We start from the raw sequence: 23,817 nt of genomic DNA, 5'->3' as shown, positions 1-23,817 counted from the left end.
CACACACACAAACGCGCGCACACACGCGCGCGCGCGCGCTCCTGCTCTTGCACACAGCCAGACTTCCACCTACATGCCTGCACCGTCAGTAGAGGCAGCGGGGGTCTGTGGAGGAGTGGGTCTACCTCTGTGATGAATGAAACGTGCTAATGATGGATGGCTGCTTAGCCAGAGGCTGACGGCACTCGTACATTAGAAAGCACTTGGTAAATAAATACCTCCCCACACACACATAAGCATACACACATAAACTATTCTCCCTGGGACTAATGGGTTCCCAGCTGAGATCGAGGCTGCTTCTAGAACTGGCGTGTGTGTGTGTGTGTGTGTGTGTGTGTGTGTGTGTGTGTGTGCGTGCGTGCGTGCGTGCGTGCGTGCGTGCGTGCGTGCGTGCGTAAAGGAGAAAAGAGTTTCCACACAGTGGGATGTTCTATGAGCTGCAAATCTCACAACATTCCGTTTTGTTTCCGCGAGAAGTAAAGAAACCAGAAAGTATTCACATTTAGAAGCTGGAAATAATAATGTTTACTTTACAACTAATGAGTATATTATGAAATAGTCTATAATTAATGTAACAGTTGACAACTAATGGATTGCTCTTTGCAGCTCTACTTGGTCTTATGCTTACATTGTAATATGAACACATCCTCAAGACACGTTTAAACATTAAGGGTTAGATTCTGAAACATTATGAAAGACGAATCTGGCATCATATAGAGAGGAATCAATATTTCACAAAGGAATTATTTTCATATAAATTGCTGTGGAACAAACAAAAGGTCTTGAGAGAAATAACAACTGGTAGCTTTCCACTTTGTTTGCTTTAGCTGCCAGCAATAATTTCCACAAAAAAGATGTGTTTGAGGTTTTGTTTGCTTTTATAAATTGAGGATTTCCCAGCAGTGGGAGGAAACGATTGAATTGTCCTCTCACCAGTGTACAGGCGTAAACATACGGAGCTGCAGTCCATCCAGCTGGAGCTGCAGAGTCCAGACTGTAAGCTCAGCAAGCTGCGGGCCTCCACCATCATGACCGACTACAACCCCAACTACTGCTTTGCCGGAAAGACGGCATCGGTCACCGACCTGAAGGAAGTGCCGCGGAGAAATATCTCCCTCACCAGGTACAAGAGCAGAGATTTAAAATCACGCTTTCTTGTTGCTTGTCTTGTATGAGCTGAATACACCAGTCCTCTGTGGGGAAGTGGGACCTGACTGAAGCCTAACAGCATCTGAAAAGACGTGCAGCTCACTGTAATTATATAAACTATGTAAATAGGCTGGACTGCTGAAATCCAGCGTGGTGTGAGAAGTGGCAGCTTAGTGTACGGGTCTGCTGCAGGGATCCAAGTGTCTAGGGAAAAGATTTTTCGCATGGCTCTTTTAAATGTTTAATCTTTAATGTTCATGTTCAACAGTTTATCATGCTGGTTCCTAGTCCTTATGCTTTGTTCCTTTTCTTTGGGACCCAATCTTTTTCAGCATTGACATTATTTAAGTCAAATGATGGCTGCAAAAGATACAAAAATCGAAATGATTATTTGAAATAAACTCTGAATCTGCGGCAGGATGTCACGGAGAGTTTGGGAATGAAATACATGTGACCTAGTTGAGAAAACTGCCAAGAGTTTTTCCATGTCCTAGTGTAGCACTAATAACATCTCACTGTAGCAGTGATCATAGTTTGGAAATTATATTATGCTTTTGGGTTTTCCCTTTTCTGTAATGTGTTCATATTGTTTTTTTTGCATGGTTCTACAAAGGTTAAAATCCCTTTTTCTTCAGAGACATCACTACGTAACACTTAGTTACTTCTATTGGTTAGCTCTCCAACACATTGTACGTGATAGGCTAAGGGGCTAGACATCTCTCAGCGGTTGACCGATCACAACAGAGCCGGCCAGCTAACCAATCAGAGCAGACTGGGCTCTGGTTTCAGACAGAGGGTGAAAAGAGGTGCTGCAACACAGACAGTATGAGGAAAATAACGAGCTTTCTGAAAATGAAGGCATGGAGACATGTCCCAGTAGAGGTACAAAATACATATATGGACCTGAAAATGAGCATAAGGGGGCCCCTTTAGGACATTTCCTAGTGCTGGTTGCTTCTAACGTCTCCAATCTAGGAGACTTGTATTAAAGTCTCAGCTTCACTTCTAAAATATTAATGGAGTTGTAAATAACGAATGTGTTTGTGTGTCTCCAGGGGTCTGGGTCACGGAGCCTTCGGTGAAGTATACGAAGGGCTGGCAGTGGGGATCCCAGGTGAACCCAGTCCTCTGCAAGTGGCAGTCAAGGTGAATTTACGCTCTTAGGAACTCTAAAGATTTGTTTCTGTCTTCCAAAGGTCAGACTTTGATGTTGATGTCTACAGCCTTTTACAATGCGTCAGACATCATGCAACTAAGAATAGGTTTTTATCAGGATATGAGATTATGAGTTGTATTGTATCTTGCTGTTACTGTTCGCATACAAAGCCTAAACGGTTTAGCCCCACCGTACCTGGCAGATCTTTTAAAACCATACACACCCACATGGTCACTGAGGTCTGCTGACAGATTCCTTCTGGTAGTCCCAAAATCAAAGTTAAAGCAGCGAGGAGACAGAGCCTTTGCTGTTGCAGCTCCAACGTTATGGAACGAATTACCCCTCCAGGTTAGACTTGCTCCAACTCTGCCTGTTTTTAAATGTCGTTTAAAACCCCACGTCTTTTCCCTGGCTTTTACAGGCCAGGTGACACTTCAGCTTTTAAATTTGGGTTTTTATCTTACTAGTGTTTTGTATTGTTTTTATGTCATGTAGGAGAGTTTTTCAGGCTTCTGATCTGGTTTCATTGTCTCGTGTTTTACATTTGTTTCATGTCCTGTCTGTTTTCATGTATTTATGCTATGTTTTTATACAGTTGTTGATGTACAGCACTTTGTTCAACTCTGTTGTTTGTAAATGTGCTATAGAAATAAAGTGGATTGGATTGGATTTTTTTTTTCATGTAAAAAATAAAGTCAAAATGTCCACTTAATGCTTATAGTTGGAGTTATTCTCAAAACCTTGACATTTATGTACACCACTTCTCTCCTCTGTTCTTCATTCTTTGCACCTTTGTTTGTATTTCCAACAGACCCTGCCTGAGGTTTGCTCTGAGCAGGATGAGCTGGACTTCCTCATGGAGGCTCTAATCATCAGGTAAAGCACCCAGACAATGAAAACAGCTCTGTTTCTCAAACAGTGCAGACACAGCACATTTCTGATACACATTGTTTCCCCTGCAGTAAGTTCAGCCACCAGAACATTGTGCGCTGTGTGGGGGTCAGCCTGCAGACCATGCCCAGGTTCATCCTGCTGGAGCTGATGACCGGGGGAGACCTCAAGTCCTTCCTGAGGGAGACCAGACCCCGGCTGGTGAGACAGACCTGTATTGAATGGATACTTGTATTAGTTTAACCACCTTTAGCTACAAATGTTCTCGTCACTGAGCCCCAGGATTTGACAAAATGTGATCCATGTTCTGTTAGATGTTCAACATTTCCCCCTCGTGTTTTATTAACAACATCTCTGGGCCTCATGCAGCAACATTCTCTAAGATTTCTCTAATATTTCCTCTTAATTTAGTGTTAGGAGAGAAGTCAACTTCAGATGCACCAAACATTCTTATCCATCCAAATCTGCTCTCACCCAGGTGTATGGTGACTCCCCTTTGATCATAAATATAAGGGGAATAGCTCATTGTTTATTATTAGGTAACACCCCTTTAGACAGTGAAAGGGTGGGCATTGTGCCGTGTGCAAAAACTCTGGCACAAGAATTAAAGTGATGCCACCAAAAAAGGCTGTAAGAAGAATTTCAGCAGTAGAGATTTAAAGACACCATTATACAAACATGAACAAATTAAACTGGGATTTCTCCCAGCATCAGTAATGGTGTTTCAAGAAAATCATAAAGCATCTGAGAGCCGTATGTAACCCATTCAGAAGCTGAAAAAAAAGTATTATCCTCCAAGGGGTTTTAAAGTCTTAACTGGGATACATTGAACAATAGTATTTCTTCAAAAATCAAGTCTAATCACAGAAATGAGAGTAAATAACAGAGTTTGTATATCGCTTGCTGAATGAGACCCAAATCTGCCTCTGCTACATTGACTAATATTGCATTCTGGGTATTCCTCTGTCTGATCAGGAGCATCCGTCCAGTTTGTCCATGGTGGATCTTCTGAATGTGGCCCGAGACATCGCAAAGGGCTGCCAGTATCTGGAGGAGAACCAGTTTATACACAGGTACTACACCAGAACTACTCTGCATATGAATATATAAACAGACAGATGATGTAAGGATTCTACTGCCCACCTAAACAGATTAGCTGTGCACAGAGAAAAACAAACAATAGACAGCACATATGGGTTTGCATATACATATGGAATGCTAATTTGCAAAGAGAAATATTCAAACTCAAATAGCACAGACTTGCCCACATTCACACGCTGCCTTTGCTCAGGATTATGAGTGGTCTGCATCCGCCCACATATGGACCCTGCTGCCTTGGCCTCTCGTATGATCGCACAATGGACAGGTGATGGGTTTAGCATCCGAACAGCCAGATGGGGTAGCCGGCTGGCCTTTTTACGGTCCGAATCAAAGGAACAAGTCTCATTCTATATCCACATTCATAGTGGTTGGTGAACCGGAGGATGTGACTAAATCACTTTTAAATGCATTTCTTGAATCCTTCTCCTCCGTGGATGTCTGTGAGGAAAGTCTAGTACATGTCAAATAGGCCAGTGGTCAAAATGGCTCCCACAATCACATCTGGATGCTTGAAGCTCATGTCTCCATCTTCATGTTTCGGTGCGGCTTGGTCAATGACAAACGAGAACTTGTCCACCCCAACTTGGCACAGTAAGGCCCATCAATCCATCCCTCTTTCCTGCCTTCAAACTTGTATTAAAATTCATCCTTATACTGTCCTTGAGACTAATTTCATTTTTATGGGGGTGTGTTTACTCAGGGTTGAGTAAAGGGCAGGTGGATAAGGTAGGGTGGAGGAGAATGCAGCTTTTCTTAAGGGATCACAGGGTGTGGATGATGAGCTGCAACAGGTCAAATCACAGCTTTAATGCTGTCTGAGAACTACTGTGGGATTGGCTCAGCAATCTACGAGCCCCTACACAAATGTATTTATTTATTACTTTCCCATATCTTCTAGACTCCTGTTCCAGGATAACAGAAATGCCAGCTAGGTCTTCTAAACTTTGCCCTACATGCCAATATGTTTTTCCTGAGTGCCACAGGAACTGTGCATGTGCCATTTCGCCGAAGCTGGTTCGGGTGTTCTTAGTTTCACCAGCTAGACATGACCTTTTACCTTCCCCCGGCAAACCAGTAATCTTTAATGTTGACGTTTTTATCTGTGCTCTTTTTGTCTAGTGGATCGAATAATGTTACATTTTTATAACGTTATTTTACAATAACACAGGTACTGACATTAGAAACTGTAGTCGCCTGAAAATAATCACTGACTCGAGGAGAGTCAAGTAGTTCAACTTCAGCTGTTTAAAATAGACTAATAACAGGGACGGTAAGTGCTGCAGTGAAATGGGTCTTGAAGCTGCAGTTAGTGTGCTGTAAATAAGGTCTACAGTTTGAAGCCGGTTAACTTTGTTTTAATAACAGCCTGCTCTCCCATCACTGTGCTGCATGTGCTCTGTGTCCTTCCCCTAAGCCCTCAGCGACACACTGTGACAGCTTCTGCTGCATTCAAGGCTGTCCCTGCCTACGAGCAAAACTCATTTGCATGAATTCTCGAGAGCCATTAAACAAGAACTGCTTGGGTTTATACACAGCACCTCATGAGAGGAGAGGAACTAGATAAAGAGTTCATGTGTGTGAGCTGATACTACGTTTTTGGAGACGCCTCTAAATTGATGGATTCATTCACTTATATTTATGAATAGGGAATGTTGTGGCAGGATACTACAATTAAGTCAATTATCTGCAGCTGGTTTGATATCTCATTTATCTCTCAGACATTCATTTAACAGCTTGAGTCCACATTTCACTAAAACTGAGAACCCACTGGATGCCCTAGACATTGTTTTTGTTTCATGCCAAATCATCTTTTCTCATACTTGAAGTTTTATTATATAATAATAAGTTGAATTGTTCCAGACACTTCTGGCACATTGAAGTGGGGCAGCCATGCATAGAGTAGTGCCCTGTCTTAAAAAGCCCTCGGTTCAAATCAATCTGAACTATTACTTCAGCCTCATTTCACATCCGAGTTTCATCAGAGATTGGAGGATAAACATCAAAACACACAAACTGATTGTATCACTGCTATTTGTTGTATTTCTGGCTCCTGCCCTGTCCCATGATCTACATCGAGCAGTGTCACATGATGTTTTTTTGATCATCCCGAGTGCACTACTGTCTTTACTGTGATGAGGAGCATTAAAGCTACATTACTTCTTAAGATGATAAGAACGTTTGGCGCATTGGGAGCCCAATGCAGCGTTTGGGCTCAATGGTGTCTTCCCCAGACATGAACTACTGTATTTCCTCAAACTAGTAGAGTGCAAATATGATTTTATTCTCTTCCAACCCACTGCCTGCAACGGAACATTTCAATCTTGTCTCTGGATGCACCATGTGGGCAGAGCTATAAAGGAACAGTAGGAAACCATACACTTGACTTTACTCGCTTGCCCTGGGCAACTTTGCACTTACACTGAACTTAGGATCCCACAGGGAGCGTCTGTAGGAGTTTCATATGTGGAGCTCTCCTATAGATGCACACATATATGAAACTAGTGAAGGTAGGAGGCCTGATCAAAGATTAGCGAATGTTCAGTATGTTTAACACGCAGTGCCTTCTAAATATATTACAATACAAAATGTCATTCAGAATTAAAGTGCCTGTGCATCAATGAAAATGACCAATAGTGTTGAACCAGCAGTAAGTACATGACCGCATGTATGTGTTTTTCTCCTTTTTCAGAGACATTGCCGCTCGTAATTGCCTACTGACCTGCAAAGGATCGGGCCGTGTCGCCAAGATTGGAGATTTTGGGATGGCTCGAGACATTTACAGGTACAATTCATTCCAACTGATATTAGACAGCATGCAAGACTTACACGGCTTTCTCCAAATCAGCACCGGGTTCAGATTAGTCATAATGGGGTTTAAACTAAGTAAGCTCACATCAAACAGAAATAAGAAAGAGAAAAACACTTTTAAAAAACTAATGTGTGAGCATTCATCTTTACCGTGGAGTAATCACCAGGCTGGACGAAAGGATGACATTTTTATTTAGAGATAAAGTGTAAGAATCAAATCCTTTTTATTCCGAATGTTGACTGAATACCCAGATCATTGTAATATTTTGAGTTTGCTGTGTAGGTTTACCAATACCATTTCACCACACCGGCATCGCTGCACTAAAGAAGAGTTCTTTTTAATGCAACACTTTGTTGTTATGGAGAGGTATCAGAGTGAAGTTGCTGCCAGGTTAAGGAAATGTTTAGTGTGGCATTAAATAAAGTAAGAAGGAACCACATTTCTCATTGATATTGGAAAATCTGACATGTTTGCCACTAGTGGAGTCGCCCCTTAATGGCTATAAGAGAGAATGCAGGTTTAAGTCACTTTTGCATTCTTAGATCAGGAGTTAGCTGCTACGATGGGTTTCCCTAAACAGCAATAAGGCAACACAATCCAGAGAAAGCCGGTTTCATTTACACTGGCTGTTGGATATTGTCCTCGTTATTCCCTTTAGTATCAGTTGGTATAAAGGCCCAGACACACCAAGTGTGGCCGACGATGAGCGTCGACACGCCCTAATCATATTGGTTTGTCCCGCACCGTCGTGTCTTTTCAGCCGTGCCGGCACCTTTTCGGCCGACTGCCCACCGATTCAACATGTCGAATCGGTGGGCAGTCGGCCAAAGGCTGTCGGTAAAATAAATCACTGATTGGCTGTTCAGCATGCGAATCAGTGCATCAGAAGCGAAACGGAAGTGAGGGACCCAAACAAACTATTAAGAAGGCAAATCTGAGATTTCATTTAACTCCAGCTCTCGACACAGGTTCGGGAAAGCCCCATGAGCTTCTCGTTGTAGAGTGAAATGGAACGCACACTATGGCCAATTCCCAAACCGCCCCCTACACCCTACCCCTCCGTTTGCGTGTTCACGCGCAGGGTCCGCCATATTGAGGGCTGTTCCAAACCAACGAGTGTGGAGCGGTGTGGAGGGGGAGTGGGCTATCAAGCCCTCAAACAGCGAGTCTGCAGCGGTGCTGACTTGAGACCGGACTCTACCTGACCGGAGTCACGCTGTGTGTGTCCGTCAGGAAACACGCTGTTTTCAAGTAGTTCCAGCAAACATCAGGTTTAAAACTAAAAGAGCTTTACAAAAAAGTAACACAATGAAATATGTTTGGAGTTTTATTTGAGTTATTAATTTACATTTTTTGTCTAAGAGATGCTGATTTGAAACCGTTGTTACATACGGTTACGGCATTTCCTGTTTCTGCCGGAGATAGGGGAGTCCGTCCCAAAGCTTGCTGCTGTATTTACTCCCTCCATCGGACAGGAGGGAGCCTCGTTGAGCTGCGAGTGTGGCTACAGACGGAGTTCACTCCGTCACGGAGGGGTAAGGTCGAGGGAGTGGTTTGGGATTGGGCCTTTATGCCTATATCATGCATAAATGTTCTTCTTCTCTCGGTTATCACGCAGTCTGTCTTCCGGTTGTTGCCTCTTTTGAATGATGAAAACACACTACCGCCGCCTGCTGGTAAGGAGAGTTATTGCCACTCATGCGCAGTTCGTACGTGCTTCTCGGCCGTCGGCTGAAGTCTTTGCGGTGTGTTCCAGTGCGACACATGGCCAAGACACAGAGACGCGAGGCAACGCAACAGTCGGGGGTCCGTCTGTGTCAGTTATTTTCTGTCAGATTGGTGTGTCCGGGTCTTGAAGGAACTGACTACCACGATAAGCTTGAGAACTCTGTGTTCAGTTTTTAAGTAATTTTTACTTCACATTCATATTGCTTTAAATTACCAGCTCTGTACTTTAAGGTTGTTTCCTCGTATATGATTGTAAAGGTCATGGAATTTATCATGAAGACTTTTAAATGCAACTGGGAAAATGTTCTTCACTATCACACTGATGCCTTCTTTGAATATACATCATCTCATCTGGAGCCCCTGTGGCTTCTCATTATTCTTAGCTCAAACCAATTCTACAATTTCACGTGACAGCGTTCAAATGAATGCACAATCCGGCAGGGAAATCTCCAAAGTCTTTCATCTGGTAAGAAATTAGAGCAGGGGAAATATGCCACAGCACTAAGCTGCATGAACACAGCACTTTCCAGTCATGGAGTCACACAAGAACAAAGTCCTTCTCCAGAAGAGCTGCACAATCCTCCCGGAGGGGCCGCATTAGGTTGCTTGATTTAATTGCTGATGTCAGGTTTTCAGGTGCCTCCATGTGATTTTCTTTTTTATCTTGCAGCCTGGAGCTGTGGTGCCGGGATTTGTTTTATTATCATTGTTATTATTTTGAGAGGGAGGGACAGTTGTGTTGTGCCGCTGGTGTGTTATTCTTCCCGTTTCATGATGTGGCCCTCCTGCTACGTGACGAGGGACATGAGAGTCACCGTGAGGCACCGTGACGAGGCTGAATGTCAGCTGGGTTTATTCTGGGAGTAGAGCCACAGACGGACCTTTACATGGTATACCATGGATCCCCCCCACCCACTCTCCCACACACAAATTCCCTCACACACAGGCTTCCACACCGGTGTTGCTCTGGTAAACAAAAGCTGCCAGTCACTAATCATCCTTAGGTAAACAGCCACTATGAAGAAAAAAGATCCTCCGTGCTTCCAGAAATCAAAGGCATTTTTTCTGAACTGACGATATTCTCATAGGAACAATGGTGTGTAGCATGACTTTAGGCTGACACACACACAGAACATTCATGTGAACAGATACAAGAATCAGGCCCCACATTGTGTCGTCCTCCCCTATCTTCCTTTCTGCACACTGAATTGCTTTCACACAAAATCACACACATATAAAACACCTCCATTTGTGCTATAGGTTCCCTGGGATTGTGTTTAAACCTTCCTTAATCTGCGGCTCAGCGTTCAGTCTGTGCTGGTCTGGGGCTGTTAGCAGTAATAAATATGTCCATAAACTCCATGCTAAGGAAAAAGGTTGACCTCACTGATAGGGGTATTATCAGTCTTATGCTGTACATGTACCATCCCTCGATCTTTTCTAAATATTCCAGCATGTTCAAATGGGGAGGATAATGTACTGAATAATAATGTACAACATTTCCATGTGTTTAAATCTTCTATTTGAAGATTACTTCCAGAGGTCACAGTTGTATACATATTGAAAGAAAAAAGGAGTGGAGATTGTGGGAGTCTTTATCAGTGAACTCTTTTCATAACAACACAAGCAGGATCACTGCCACAGCTGTTTGATCGAATCACATCTTCCGAGGACACACCGCCTCCCTGACTAATTTCTTGATAAGGATAGACAGGGAAATTAGAGGAATACGAGTAAGTAGGGCACACATAGGGAGAAGTTGTTAGGATTCAATACTGTAATTGCAGGCATACAAATGCAGGAGGGAACTGCTTCCCCTCAGTGCATCGATCGTGTTATTCTCAGCCAGATATTGCGGGGATAAGTGGGACTGCCCCGTGGTTCTTAGCTAATCTGTCAAGCAAACAAACTCAACTAGTGATTGTTTTCCCTTCTTCATTGATTAAGTGCAATTTTCTTCAAGGCTAACTTCTTGTGCCAATAGTTTGCTAAATAAACATTTCCCTTTCAGCCTGACTTTCTGACAGCACATCATCTCTCAACTCACTGCTCCCCCAAAGACACACAGATGGAGCTACGAGTTCAACTGAAATGATCAGGGCTGGCTCCCGTTATTTGCCCTGGGTCCATACCATTGCAGTTTCAACACCTTTGGACCTGGTTTAAATATCACAGCAAAAAGATAGTCTGAGCAAGATGAAGCTTTGTTTGTCTTTAAACGATAACGACTTGAATCTGTGCCAGTGTGAATCCTATAGGACCAAAACATTGAGCTAATACGTCACAACAAAACCTCCCCAGTTCATTACACACTACTTTTGTAATGCATAAGTACTTTGTACAGACACAAAAAGACAAAGCTGATAAAATAGGAAACTTAAAAGTATATTTTTGGAGTATGTTATCAAATCAAAAAAGACCCATCTCTGAAATGTGACCAGTTTCCTGTATTCTCTGGCCTTAAGAAGGCGAGGCATAGCTACATCTGTTTGAGATTCCTGGTGGTAGTTGCTACTTATTTTTGGATTCAATTTGACGGATTACTTTTGAAGCATGCATAGCCCTAGTTTTTAACAGTAGTTGAAAAATGTTTTGCCCATGGGGAGCAAGAGAACAGCTTGAAATCAGTTTGAGATCCACCTAAACTACTGCGAAGAATAATTGTGATGGGTCATGCATCCTTTGGCTGCCATATCTGAAGAGCTTCAGCTGCCAAACCCACATTTGCTTTTTTTTGTTGTATGGTGTCCTATATTTTACCCCAGCTGTTTCAGGTTTCGTTGCCCTGTTTTTGCTATGTCCTGCATTCTTTCTTTTCTCCAGCTTTTATTTGTCAAGGGAATGCCAACTGAACACAATAGTGTTTTCTCATCCTGCCTCATATTCACACCTTGGAGCTACACGCTGCGATTACAGCGTTTTCTGTTAGCCATGTGCTGCCCCAGCAGGTCCTGCTTCAGGTCCTATTTCAGGTCCTGCTTCAGGTCCTGCTTCAGGTCCTGCTTCAGGTCCTATTTCAGGTCCTGCTTCAGGTCCTATTTCAGGTCCTGCTTCAGGTCCTGCTTCAGGTCCTATTTCAGGTCCTGCTTCAGGTCCTATTTCAGGTCCTGCTTCAGGTCCTGCTTCAGTTCCTATTTCAGTTCCTGCTTCAGGTTCTGCTTCAGTTCCTATTTCAGGTCCTGGTTCAGGTTCTGCTTCAGTTCCTATTTCAGGTCGTGCTTCAGGTCCTGCTTCAGTTCCTATTTCAGGTCCTGCTTCAGTTCCTATTTCAGGTCCTGCTTCAGGTCCTGCTTCAGGTCCTATTTCAGGTCCTGCTTCAGGTCCTGCTTCAGTTCCTATTTCAGGTCCTGCTTCAGGTCCTGCTTCAGGTCCTGCTTCAGTTCCTATTTCAGGTCCTATTTCAGGTCCTGCTTCAGGTCCTGCTTCAGTTCCTATTTCAGGTCCTGCTTCAGGTCCTGCTTCAGTTCCTATTTCAGGTCCTGCTTCAGGTCCTGCTTCAGGTCCTGCTTCAGTTCCTATTTCAGGTCCTATTTCAGGTCCTGCTTCAGGTCCTGCTTCAGGTTCTGCTTCAGTTACTCTAGCGTCTGTTTTCAGAAGGTTCAGAGAGACTGTTACTACCACTCTTGTACCTTCCCTAAAGGCCCAGGGATTTGAACTGGAAACCTTCCACACATCAACCTGACTGTAGATTATTGTCAGGGGTTCAATTATAATAATAATATTGTGCGGAAAATATTGTAAAAAAGAGTATACTAAGTCTAAAAAGTCATAGTAATGTATGTTGATATTAAAAAAAGAAATAATAGTAAAATGTCCAAATGTCATAAAGAAGTCATTGTAAAGTATGCAGAAGAAATCAATACAAAAAAACGTATGTAAAGAACATGAGAATTGCTTAGTGCAGTATGTTTAAAAAAAAAATTAAAAGTATGACGAAATATTAAGAATAAAGTCTAAGTATAGTATGTCAAAAATATAATGTAAAAAGTCATAGTAAATATAAAAAATATCAAAAGGAAATCGTAGTCTAAATGTTAAAATGTCTCTGAAACAAGGAAAAGTATGTTTTGCAAATATTGTATTGAAAAAATACAAACTATAGTGTGTCTAAAATAGCATGTAAAAAGTAGTAAAGTCTAGTATAAGTAGTGTAGTGTGTCGAAATGTCAAAGTCATTGTCTACTTTGTTGACAAACGTAAAAAAAAAAGACAGTAGTAAACGTAATAATAAATACTTTCAGCTGATTTATTAGTCGAAATGTATCACCCATCATGTTAAAGTAAAGGACAGCAAAAACTAAAATGATGTCATTTATTGCCAAACTCAAACAAAAGAAAAAAACAATAGTGCTCCAATAAACAACAGATGGAGGGCCTGGGTTGTAAAGAAAGAAATATAAATATGATATATGTTATTATATTTTGTGAGAAGAGAAACGGCAAACAAAAACATCACTAGGTTTAATGACTCAAGAGACAAAAATAGTTCATCCAAACAAGATCAGAGCCCGTAATGTCCAGCTGTTTCAGTATTTGAAGGGTCTGTCTGCAGGTCTGCCCTGTGATTGGAGGGCAGAGCCAGGAACCAAACCAATCAGGATCCCCAACTCGCCAGTTGAGAGAACGGGGCGAAACATCACCTTAGGGGGAAGCCAATTGCACCTAGGAGACAGCACATCCAATAAACACAAGAGCTCATAATATAATGCAGAGTGGAGGAAACGAGGCAGGGGGCTGTAACATGCATCCTAAACACATGACTTGCTACAAAAGGTAAAGGAGAGGGATGGGGCTCAACCTCCACTATCAGAGACACAAATGTATATAGAGTGACGGATATAAAACCTCTGAGCATCACCCATCAAAAGAACAGTTTGATAGCATAATGAACAAAGAGTCATAATCTAAAGGCTGCTATAGTTCTATCCCGGTGTGCAGGGCACTGATAGTAGCTCTTGGTATTAATCAGAAGAAGAAGATGGACCTTTATCAGTTTCCACTCTGTCATACACGCACATGCGTTTTATACAGGTACACACAGTACACACTTTTTACAATACATACATATACAAATACACACACAGTCACACATGCACATGCAGTTGAGAGGTCAGAGCAGAGGCAGCCAGTCTAGCCGGCGTCAGTGAGCAGTTGGGGGTTCGGTGCCTTGCTCAAGGACACTTCGGCAGTGGCCCAGGAGGTGAACTGGCTCCTCTCCAGTCCACACTCCGTATTTGTTGGTCCGATCGGGACGTGAACTGGCGACATCTTTTTGGTTATAATCGTTTGAAATGATGTTTACTTTTCTTTAGCAAAATTGTTAGAATTTGGAAATTGAAAATGGCACAGCGATGGATTTTTGAAAAGGTGTGTATATTGTAATATTGTAAGATGTAAATGACGTCCCTCAGCACAGAGCCCCCACACATAAAAAAAACCTTGGCTATTACAGTCCTATTGAATCTAAAGCACTTGTTAACAAATGACTGCAAAGGGGAAAAAGTGTATAATTGTTATGACATCACACAGGCAAAACAGATGTACTCCTCTGCAACAGCAAACAATGTCAAATGATGCTTTCCCCAGAAAAACTCCACTTAACTGGCATCTGGATGTGTGTCCATTTCTCCTGCTGATGGATGGGGAGCAGTTAATGCTGTGGGCCTGGGGGAGGGGGGGGCAGTGACCTCCATCAGCACCAACAATCAGATACAGCACACATCTGATCATTTCTCCGACAACCCTGTTTGCAAAACAGCATTAAAAAAGACTCAGACGGGGCTCGGCCCGGCGAATAACGCCCCCCCCCTGAGAGATAAGAGTTCTTAGAGGGTCCCTCACCCACATGTGAGGAAGCTGGGAGCGCGATCGCATCAGAGGGTGATACAGACGCTGACAAACGGGGATTTAATTGCAAGAGGTTTTTTTGGTTTTTTCTTTACCCTCTGCTTTTGAGGGCAGTGGTGTTGCCATGGTGACGATGCTACATGACAGATGCTGGTGTTCATTTTATAAATGTTCCCTTTTGAATTATTAGTGGGCAAACAAAACACAATATAACTGTTATTAGCCACATGGTTAGTCATACAATATGTATCCATTCAAAGTGTGTGTGTTTTACTCACATCAATCTGTTTGCATATTGTGGCATGATCTGCTTCCCTTTTGGGGACAACATGTAAGCCACCGGAACATAAATAATGACATTTTAGGGTGAATGTTTATATTTAACTTGAATTTAGGGTGTAGCATTGCTAAATTTCTTTTAGAAAGTAAAATTTCAAGTGTGTGAGTCTGACTAGTTAACTTTTAATACACAATTACCTTACACAATTTGCCTTTCAACAAATTGGAGAAACTAAATTGAATAACATAGCCTGTCTGCTAATTTGCTGAATCCACTTTGAACACAGTGTTGACTCGAGGCAAATTCAGGACTGAAAAAGAATATACGGAGTATGAGTTCCCATAGGAACGAATAAAGTTCAGGTTGACTCGCGCTGAACTTGTGAAAATGAGTCTTAATTCTCCAGAGTAATGTTCTCTAAAGTGATGGAAGTGTGTGTGTGTGTGTGTGTGTGTGTGTGTGTGTGTGTGTGTGTGTGTGTGTGTGTGTGTGTGTGTGTGTGTGTGTGTGTGTGTGTGTGTGTGTGTGTGTGTGTGTGTGTGTGTGTGTGTGTGTGTGTGTGTGTGTGTGTGTGTGTGTGTGTGTGTGTGTGTGTGTGTGTGTGTGTGTAGGGCCAGCTATTACAGGAAGGGGGGGCGGGCCATGCTGCCAGTCAAGTGGATGCCGCCTGAAGCCTTCATGGAGGGCATCTTTACGTCTAAAACAGACACATGGTAAGTCCCTCACACTTCTCTCTCATAGCTCTCACTCCTATATCTCACATACTTCCTGTTCCACCTTCCTCTGTCCTTCAACACCTCTGATCCTGAGCCATATGTTGGGTTTTTAAATTCTCCATCTTGTTTCTATCTCAGTCTTGCCCTCTGCGCTCATCCTTTACAGCTCTGAAGATGCTTTTAATGTATGACTTGCCCCGCCACCCCCCCCCCGTGATTGATGTGCCCTCTTTTTACCTGCAGGTCCTTCGGGGTTCTGCTGTGGGAGATCTTCTCATTGGGCTACATGCCGTATCCAAGTCGCAGTAACCAGGAAGTGTTGGAGTTTGTGACCAATGGCGGAAGAATGGACCCACCCAAAAACTGCCCTGGGCCTGTGTAAGAGCTGATCTGAATTCATTCAAGTGCTTCACATGCCTGCAGGAAAAATGTGATCCCACGAGGTCTAATTAAACTCCTTCCAAGACATAAACAAGCTAGAAGGAAGCTCAGTCGCACATAAAGCATACGTAGTGTCAGGGTTGGATCACTGGAGGCAAAATCATATGGAATGATCACGATACTTAAGTCAAAATACCATATGTTTGCCATTTAAAGCAACGTGGCATATCATGACTATTGCGGTAAAACAAAACAAAAAATGTACAATTTGACATTTCATTTGTATTTAATGAGATCTAATTTACAGAATGTGTTTGAGATCTGATTTCTGATTTCTTAATGTTGACCAACTTCCAGCCAATCCTGTTGACGTCATCCGAAAAAATGTAACGCCATCTAGTGGACAGAAAAAGCAAGGAATTGAATTAGAATTTGCAATTGTAATGATTTATTTAATAAAAGATTGATTGTGGAAGCTGTGTATCAATACAATATTGTGAGGCAAATATCACGATGCTGTATTGATCCCTAACTCTACACAGTATAAGAAATGAAAAGGAAAACATAGAGGCAGACATGAAAGGCTCAGATGTTTTGCTGATATTCACACGTAAACAAGTCGGGACCTAGGAGGCATGAGAAAATGAGATGAGATGACTTTCAATATGGAAACCACATCAACACTTCTCTTTCATGTTGCTTCCCACTTTGGAAGAAGTGCCGGGTAGCTGATAGAGAGCTTTAAAAATATTTTGATATCAGACTGTATTTTTCACTTCAGACACCGCCTCTGCTGCCAACTCTATTATAAAAGCTATACGGGCAGATGCACACACACATTTCCTGGCTCTCTAATATACGCATTGGAGCCACACTTTAGCCTCTCTGTGATTTCTCAGCTTTTCCTTCATACCTGCAGCTTTCCAGATCTCCTTATATCCTGTTGCAATCTGCCTTTTCAGTTCCATGGAAATGTTTCTTAGTTATTTGTTCACTTCTCTGATGAGCATGTTGCAGGGTTAGTTTATCTACTTCTCTGCATCTGCAAAGATTGTATTTTCAGCATATGTTCTTCTGCCTGTGTGTTTCTTCAGATACCGCATAATGACTCAGAGCTGGCAGCATCAGCCTGAAGACAGGCCCAACTTCTCCACCATCCTGGAGAGAATCGACTACTGCCTGCAGGTAACCAATCAGAGCACTGTGGGATTTCTATTGGGTTTTTCTGTCTTTACGTATTACTCCAAGCCTGTGTCGGATTTCTGTAAAGGATAACCCAAGATAGGTGCTTAAGGAGCTTCATCAAAACCTGTTTCTGAATTAAAATTACTTGTTGTTAATCTATTTAGTGTTATTGATCAATCTTACCCCACTTTGGGAGTCACAATTACATTGAACATATGAAATATTAGCTGTATAGGAGTCTACCTGTGGAGACTCAGGATCCCTTATGATAAGCTCCTGTTTCAGAGGGAGAACACTAAAGAGTCCCCACATGCTGCTTTACAGTTCAACAGTCCACCAGCTAACTGGAACTACTGAGCTAACTAGCTAGCTAGGTGTTAATGACCTGTCTGAAGAAGATGTTATGCATCTTGAAATGTTGCTTTTTTTGGACAATAAAAAGACACGGTTCACTTTCTCTCTATTCAACACCTGAAATGTGTTCAGAGTGGTCCATCACATGTGAGACTTTGAGCCTGGGTAAACACAGCAGCCACAGGCAAAAGAAGAAGAGGAATAGACTCTTTATTATTATTGATACTTTCTCACCTTAACCTCTGATATCCCCCTCTTTAGGACCCTGACGTGGTGACCATGCCGCTGCCTGTAGAGTATGGACCTGTCCCAGAAGAGGAGGAGCGGGACCCCTCGGCTCCGACGGTGCTGGTGAACGCCCCGGTGCATGATGGGGAGGTCCAGCAGCCCCCCCCCTCCTATCCTACAGGAGACCCCCTGAGAGGGGGGGAGCACAGTGCGGAGACGAGCGCAACATTGGAGGCTAAAGCACAGACGTCGCCCCCCCCCTACCTCCACCAGCAGCCTCACACGCAGATCGCCATGACAACAAGCAACACGGTCACCTCCACAGGCGCCTCTACGCTCACTGCCAAGGGCCCGCACATCCCCTCCCAGCACGGCCCTGAGGGGGGGCATATCAACCTGGCGTTCACCCAGGGTCAGCCGCAGGAGAAGGAGGGCCCCAACGGGAAGAGCACCACCCTGTGGAACCCCACCTACGGGTCCTGGTTCCTGCAGCAGAGGAAGCAGCAGCAGCAGAGGCAGGGGGGTGTGGGTGCTGCAGGAGAGGGCAGCGGCAGGGTCCCGGGGGAGGGGCAGGAGCATGTGGGCCGGACCGTGGCTGAGGTAGCGGGGGCCCTGGGGCTGCAGCACCAGCAGCAGCTCCAGCAGCAGCTCCAGCAGCAGCTCCACCAGCAGCAGCTCCAGCAGCACCACCTGCAGATGCTGCACCACCAGCAGCAGCAGCAGCAGCAGCAGGGTCTCTGCAGGCCTCTGCTGCCCCCGCCCCCCCCTCCCGCTGCCCAGTCCCCTCTGCTCTTAGATTCGGCCGCGCTGCCCCCGGTCCCCCTCTACAGACTGAGGCGGTTCCCCTGTGGGAACATCGGCTACGGCTACCAGGAGCAGGGCCTGCCGCTGGAGGCCGTGCACCCCAACCCCCCTGCGGCCCACCAGCCCCAGCAGGGCCTCTCCATGGCCAACGCCCACCAGAGGGGGGCTTCAGTGACCCTGGGTCGCTTGGGTTTGTCCGAGGACAGCCGTCCGCTGCTGGTTACCATGGGGACAGTACAGGACCCCCGGCTGCCCAGGATGGAGGGCCACAATGCCACCGTGCTTTAGCCCACATGCCTGTACTCTTTTTCCACACTGTACAGACAGAGACCCTTTTACACCCCCTACCGTCCCACCATGTTGGTCCCTCCCTCCGGGTGTGGCTGGGCATCTGGATGGAGCCTCAGAACCTGGAGCTGTGTTCAGATCCCCGTCGGATGCTAAGCACAGCAGAGAAATAGAAACAAAAGCTTTGGGAGGCAGAAAGTAGAGCAAATGCTAGTTTTAAGAATTAAAAAAATGTATTTTTTCAATGCTGGAGGGATCATGACAGAGTGAGACACATGGAGAACCTTCCATCTGAGAGAGAGCAGGAGCTCATGTGGTCATCAGAGGATGTCTCTTTGCTGTGAGAATGGATTATTAGGAGGGTTCAAATCTCTATATTTTGCCAAACTTCAAACTTTCAGTCACAGACTTTAGTGACCCGTCTGACTGAAGCAGTGTTGCCTCCAGCTGCAGCAACCCGTGCCCCCCCTCACACTGAGCCCCCCTCACACTGAGCCCCCCTCACACTGACCCCTACCCACACGCTTTTGGAGAACAGCATCGTGCTCAATAACTCGTATTAGACTATTTTTCAAGGATCAGACTCTGGATTACCAGACATTTATACGAAAAAGAAAACTACCGGGGAAAAATGTGTTTGTTGGTGTTTGCTTGCCTGCTTGTTTATTTATTCATTTGTTTATTTATTATTTGGAAGTGGCTCTATAAATTATTCATAAACAGGCTTTCCTCAAATCCAAACAAATTCCTTTTACATCGACTGGTTTTCACTTTAAAACACAGGGATATCTTTTTGGTAATATGAAAAAAAGAGAAAAGGAGAGTTTGAACAGAAACACATCAACTCTAAATGCCCTAAACGCTGTGTAATGACTGCTGAGTCACGACCATAGACTGTATAAGAGTTATATGGAGAGTATGCTGCTTGGTCACGACCTCATTCAGGAGCAGACGGATGAACACAAACACAGCGACAGAAGAACACGGCAGATTATAGAGGAGACGCATTCAGACACATTAAAGAGTTCACCTTTGGACTCCTGGAACACACTCTGCTTTTGTTCACAATTCGCTTTTGTTGATAGAGTGCTCTGAGACCGTTGTCTTTTCTTATCGCTTTTTTTAGGTAACCTTTTATCAATTTCTTTGTTGTTACAAAAAAAAAAAATGTCCCCTTTTGTGTCCAGATATAGAAACAAAGTGGATATCGCTGAATCAATCTTAACCTTCAAATTGCCATCTCAAAGCACTCTACGTCTCTACATTTGCATATTTTCATCTTTTCTATCACAGGATGGCTGTTGTGGAATACAAATGAGTGAAACGTTTGGATACAAACTGCTACTGCTCCACATGTGGCTGAACGCTGAGACCCCTGAGTCTTACTTCCACACACGGTGTCTGTGTTTAAAGTCTACCTTCAGTTGAATCACAGTTCCATACAGTATCTATGTGACAGCACCATGAGTTGATGTCTCGCTAAACGACGTGCGTCACGTATTTGGCCTCCTGTCAGTGTGCTGTGAAGCTGAGCAGCCGTGTGTCCGTCATGGCACTGGTGACGGTTCAAGATAAAAGCATTCCTGTAGGCCGAGGTGAATCTTGGCCAATGAAAAGTATTGTTTGCTTCGTCTTCTGTGCATTCATTCAGTGTTCCTTCACAGCTCATCTCCATTGTTTGATGTAAAGACAAACTGAATCCGCACCTGTAAATGTTGTAATTATAAAGTATTGTACTATGGCTCTGTTAAAAGCTGTAAATTGCCCTTCAGATGACATTCGCCAAAATTAATAAATTACTATATAATGAGCGTTAGTCTGTGTACTGCACTCTTTAGGATCTGGGCCACATTCATTATAACGGAAGTGCGACTGCTGATTACATTCTTGAAACACAGCCATCAATCACAGTTTAGTGTAAAATTAGTAATGTTTTTTTTTGTCTTCTTTAGCTTTGATGTAATAGGGCTGTAAAATGCAACATCATTGATATTCTGACAGCAGTTGTGTAACCCTCCTGTTGTCTTCAGGTCAAATCTGACCGATTTACTACTTTCTTCAATCATAACTTTTTTGTTTAACATTCGATTGCATTAAGGCTTTATGATATCCTTCACAGTAGTATTTGAACATATGAAAATGCTGATCACCACTTTCATTGAATTTTGGATGACTTAGTCAACTTTTATTGTGTTCCCGGTCAAAAATGACCACCATAAAGAAAAGAAATTAGTAACCTTCCGGATCAGATAAAACACAAACACACACACACACACACACACACACACACACACACACACACACACACACACACACACACACACACACACACACACACACACACACACACACACACACACACACACACACGATGTGTTTCCCCCCCCCCTTATGTGTCCAATCCCCCCATGTGAATCACACCTGGCACTCACAAACACACACACACAGAACAATGTGATACATTTCCCGCTCTTATGTGCCCACCCCCCCACATGGATCACACCTAGCACACGCAATACATGTTCATTGTCTGTTCTTTGTATATTTACTGCAGTTGTTCATGTATACCAGTCTGATACAATATTTACAGTTTGAAAGGGTGTTAAATGAAATTTGGTGATGATTAATGGTTTTTGTGTTAATGTAATAGCAGTTAAAACAGGACCGGTCAAATTTGACCGCCAACACCAAAGTAAGGGGGGAAAACGAAGACAATAGGAGGGTTCAAAGTTATTGGCAACACAAACAATTGTTGACATAAAGTGGTTTTGGTAAAAGCTATAGTGGTAATGGAGGGGGGGTGACTCCTGTACACCAGCTATTCAAAGTGGCATAATGCCTTTAGAATCACTAGCATTCACTATTTAGATCCATCTGACTCCTCAAAAAAACCCAGTCAGATAATGGAAGGGGTTTCCCTGACAAATGGCCTCCTTTACATGGTACAGTCTCTAAAGTGTATTATTTGACAGATTCCAGCTCCTTGAGCCAACATAGAGAACTCAGAATCAAGCGGCCATTAGTTATGGTCTGTATTTGTTACAAATGAAGCAGACCAGACTGTTTAATCAGGATGATTGTAGTCCTCCTGATTGTACACGTTACCATTAACCTCTGATATTGACCTCATGCCGCTCCTACAGGAGACGAAGCATCTGCTGGGTTTGATAATGAAGCGATCACAACATCAATCAGCGGAACTTGCGTTTAGTTTCTCAGAGTGTTTACATATTGAGGCGCGCCTCACAGTCATGCAGACCGTACATTTGACATCTCTGATAAAAAGATGTGTAAATGTATTTTCTCAGTGTGTCTCCCTTCATGGCTTCGGCTAGCTGTATGTGGTAGATTAAAACAGTTTGAGGCTCCCATGTATGCCATATTGCACGGCAGATTTGATTTACTGCCGAGTAGCCTTCCTTTTCCTTTTCAATGTTTGACTCTATTGCCCCTTACAGGTAAAAGATAAGAAACAAACTAACTATAATAAAAAAGAAGAAAAACACAGACAGAAAACAAATGTGATAAAAGCAAATCTACAGAGGCAGTGCAATGGCTCAATCAGGAGCCAACGTACATTCTGTGAGAGAGTACAGAAGAGAATGTGCGAACAAAAGGCCAAGAGGCGAGCACGTCTCTATATACATTCATGAGGAGATCAAACAGGCTTAGAAAGATGGCCGACTGCTTTCAACTGACATTCAGCAAGTGTCGCCATCCCAGAATGATGTTTCCAGAGATTGTTCTCCTGCCTTGAATCCTCACACTGGAACCTGTTTAGACGACTGTAAACAACAGCTGCTCTGTGCTAGCTAGCTGCTCTGCTAGCTAGCTGCTCTGCTGGCTGTGGAATATCCACTCCCTCGCTGTATGGAACCTCAGTCACTGCAACAGACAGGGGAGGAGGACGATGACGTTTATAAAACACATGGGGAAACATTCTGATAAAGGATGACCTGCATCGTGGGAACAAAGATACAGGCCTCGGCAGCCCCATGGCCAGGACCTAAGAGAGCTGGGGAATGAGTTTACCAGACGTGGACGATGACTTTGAATGGAGATGGAGGATGTATTTCAAAAGAGGAGGAACATTTTCAGGAGAGGTGGACGATGTCTTTTTATTTGAAGTATGCAATGTTTTTGATTAGAATCAGAAAAGGTTTTTTTTAAGATTAGACTGTTTTTACAAAGGTGGACAATGTTCTTTAATTAAAGATGGACATTGTCTTTTTTACATGTGGATACTGATTTTGAAGAGAGATTAATGTAATAATAATTTATTTTTTATTAGAATTAGACAACATTTTTAAAGAGAGCTGGACGTTTTTTAGAGAGGTGGAGTTAATGCAACTGCTTCCGTTCTTATCTGCGGGGAGAAAGCTGCTGATCTCCAGAAAGAAAGTCTCAAGCTGCTGCACTGCAGATTAGTATGCTGGGGATGAGGAGAGGGAAAGATGAAACCCTGGATCATCTTTCTCGCTGTAGCAGAGAAAAACCTGGCCAGTGGTCATTGGAAGTGGTTTGTATTAGAGACTATTGAACATGCTTGTTTAGATTATAGAGAATATGTTAAACTACATTTATTTTTTTCTTCCTTCTAATAATTGGAATAAGATAGTTATATACTCATTTAAAATCAATATTTGAGTCAAGCCATTACAGCTCATAAGGAGGATTATGTACAGTGAGCTGGTCATTATTGCACATAAGCCGTGACAGGGTGAATGGAGACCCCAGCAGGATTATCCCTGTATTGTAAACATGTCGGCACTACACGTAGAGGTTTGTGCAGCTGCCAGGATGTATTTGCTAGCGATAGCAAACTGTATTCCTCGGGCACCAGCTGTGTCTGTGCCGCTCTCCATCATGTCAGAAAGCACTGGAGTCTTCCTCTAAAGTC

General features: G+C 43.4%; 1 protein-coding gene across 1 annotated transcript in view; it reads left to right on the top strand.

The window, feature by feature from the left end:
* The window catches only part of LOC307046426 (ALK tyrosine kinase receptor-like), a 514,312-nt gene extending 493,579 nt beyond the window's left edge, over positions 1-20,733 (top strand). The window contains 10 exon segments of the mRNA XM_079692820.1: positions 937-1,123; positions 2,205-2,295; positions 3,117-3,181; positions 3,268-3,397; positions 4,172-4,269; positions 6,987-7,079; positions 15,573-15,674; positions 15,921-16,055; positions 17,153-17,243; positions 17,859-20,733. Coding sequence (XP_079548946.1) covers positions 937-1,123; positions 2,205-2,295; positions 3,117-3,181; positions 3,268-3,397; positions 4,172-4,269; positions 6,987-7,079; positions 15,573-15,674; positions 15,921-16,055; positions 17,153-17,243; positions 17,859-18,917 — 2,051 coding nt within the window. The 3' untranslated portion in view covers positions 18,918-20,733.
* The last annotated feature ends 3,084 nt before the right edge of the window (positions 20,734-23,817 follow it).

Source organism: Notothenia rossii (assembly GCF_949606895.1).
Source record: "Notothenia rossii genome assembly, chromosome: 7".
Lineage (NCBI taxonomy): Eukaryota > Metazoa > Chordata > Actinopteri > Perciformes > Nototheniidae > Notothenia > Notothenia rossii.
This window is presented reverse-complemented; position numbering and strand designations above follow the sequence as displayed.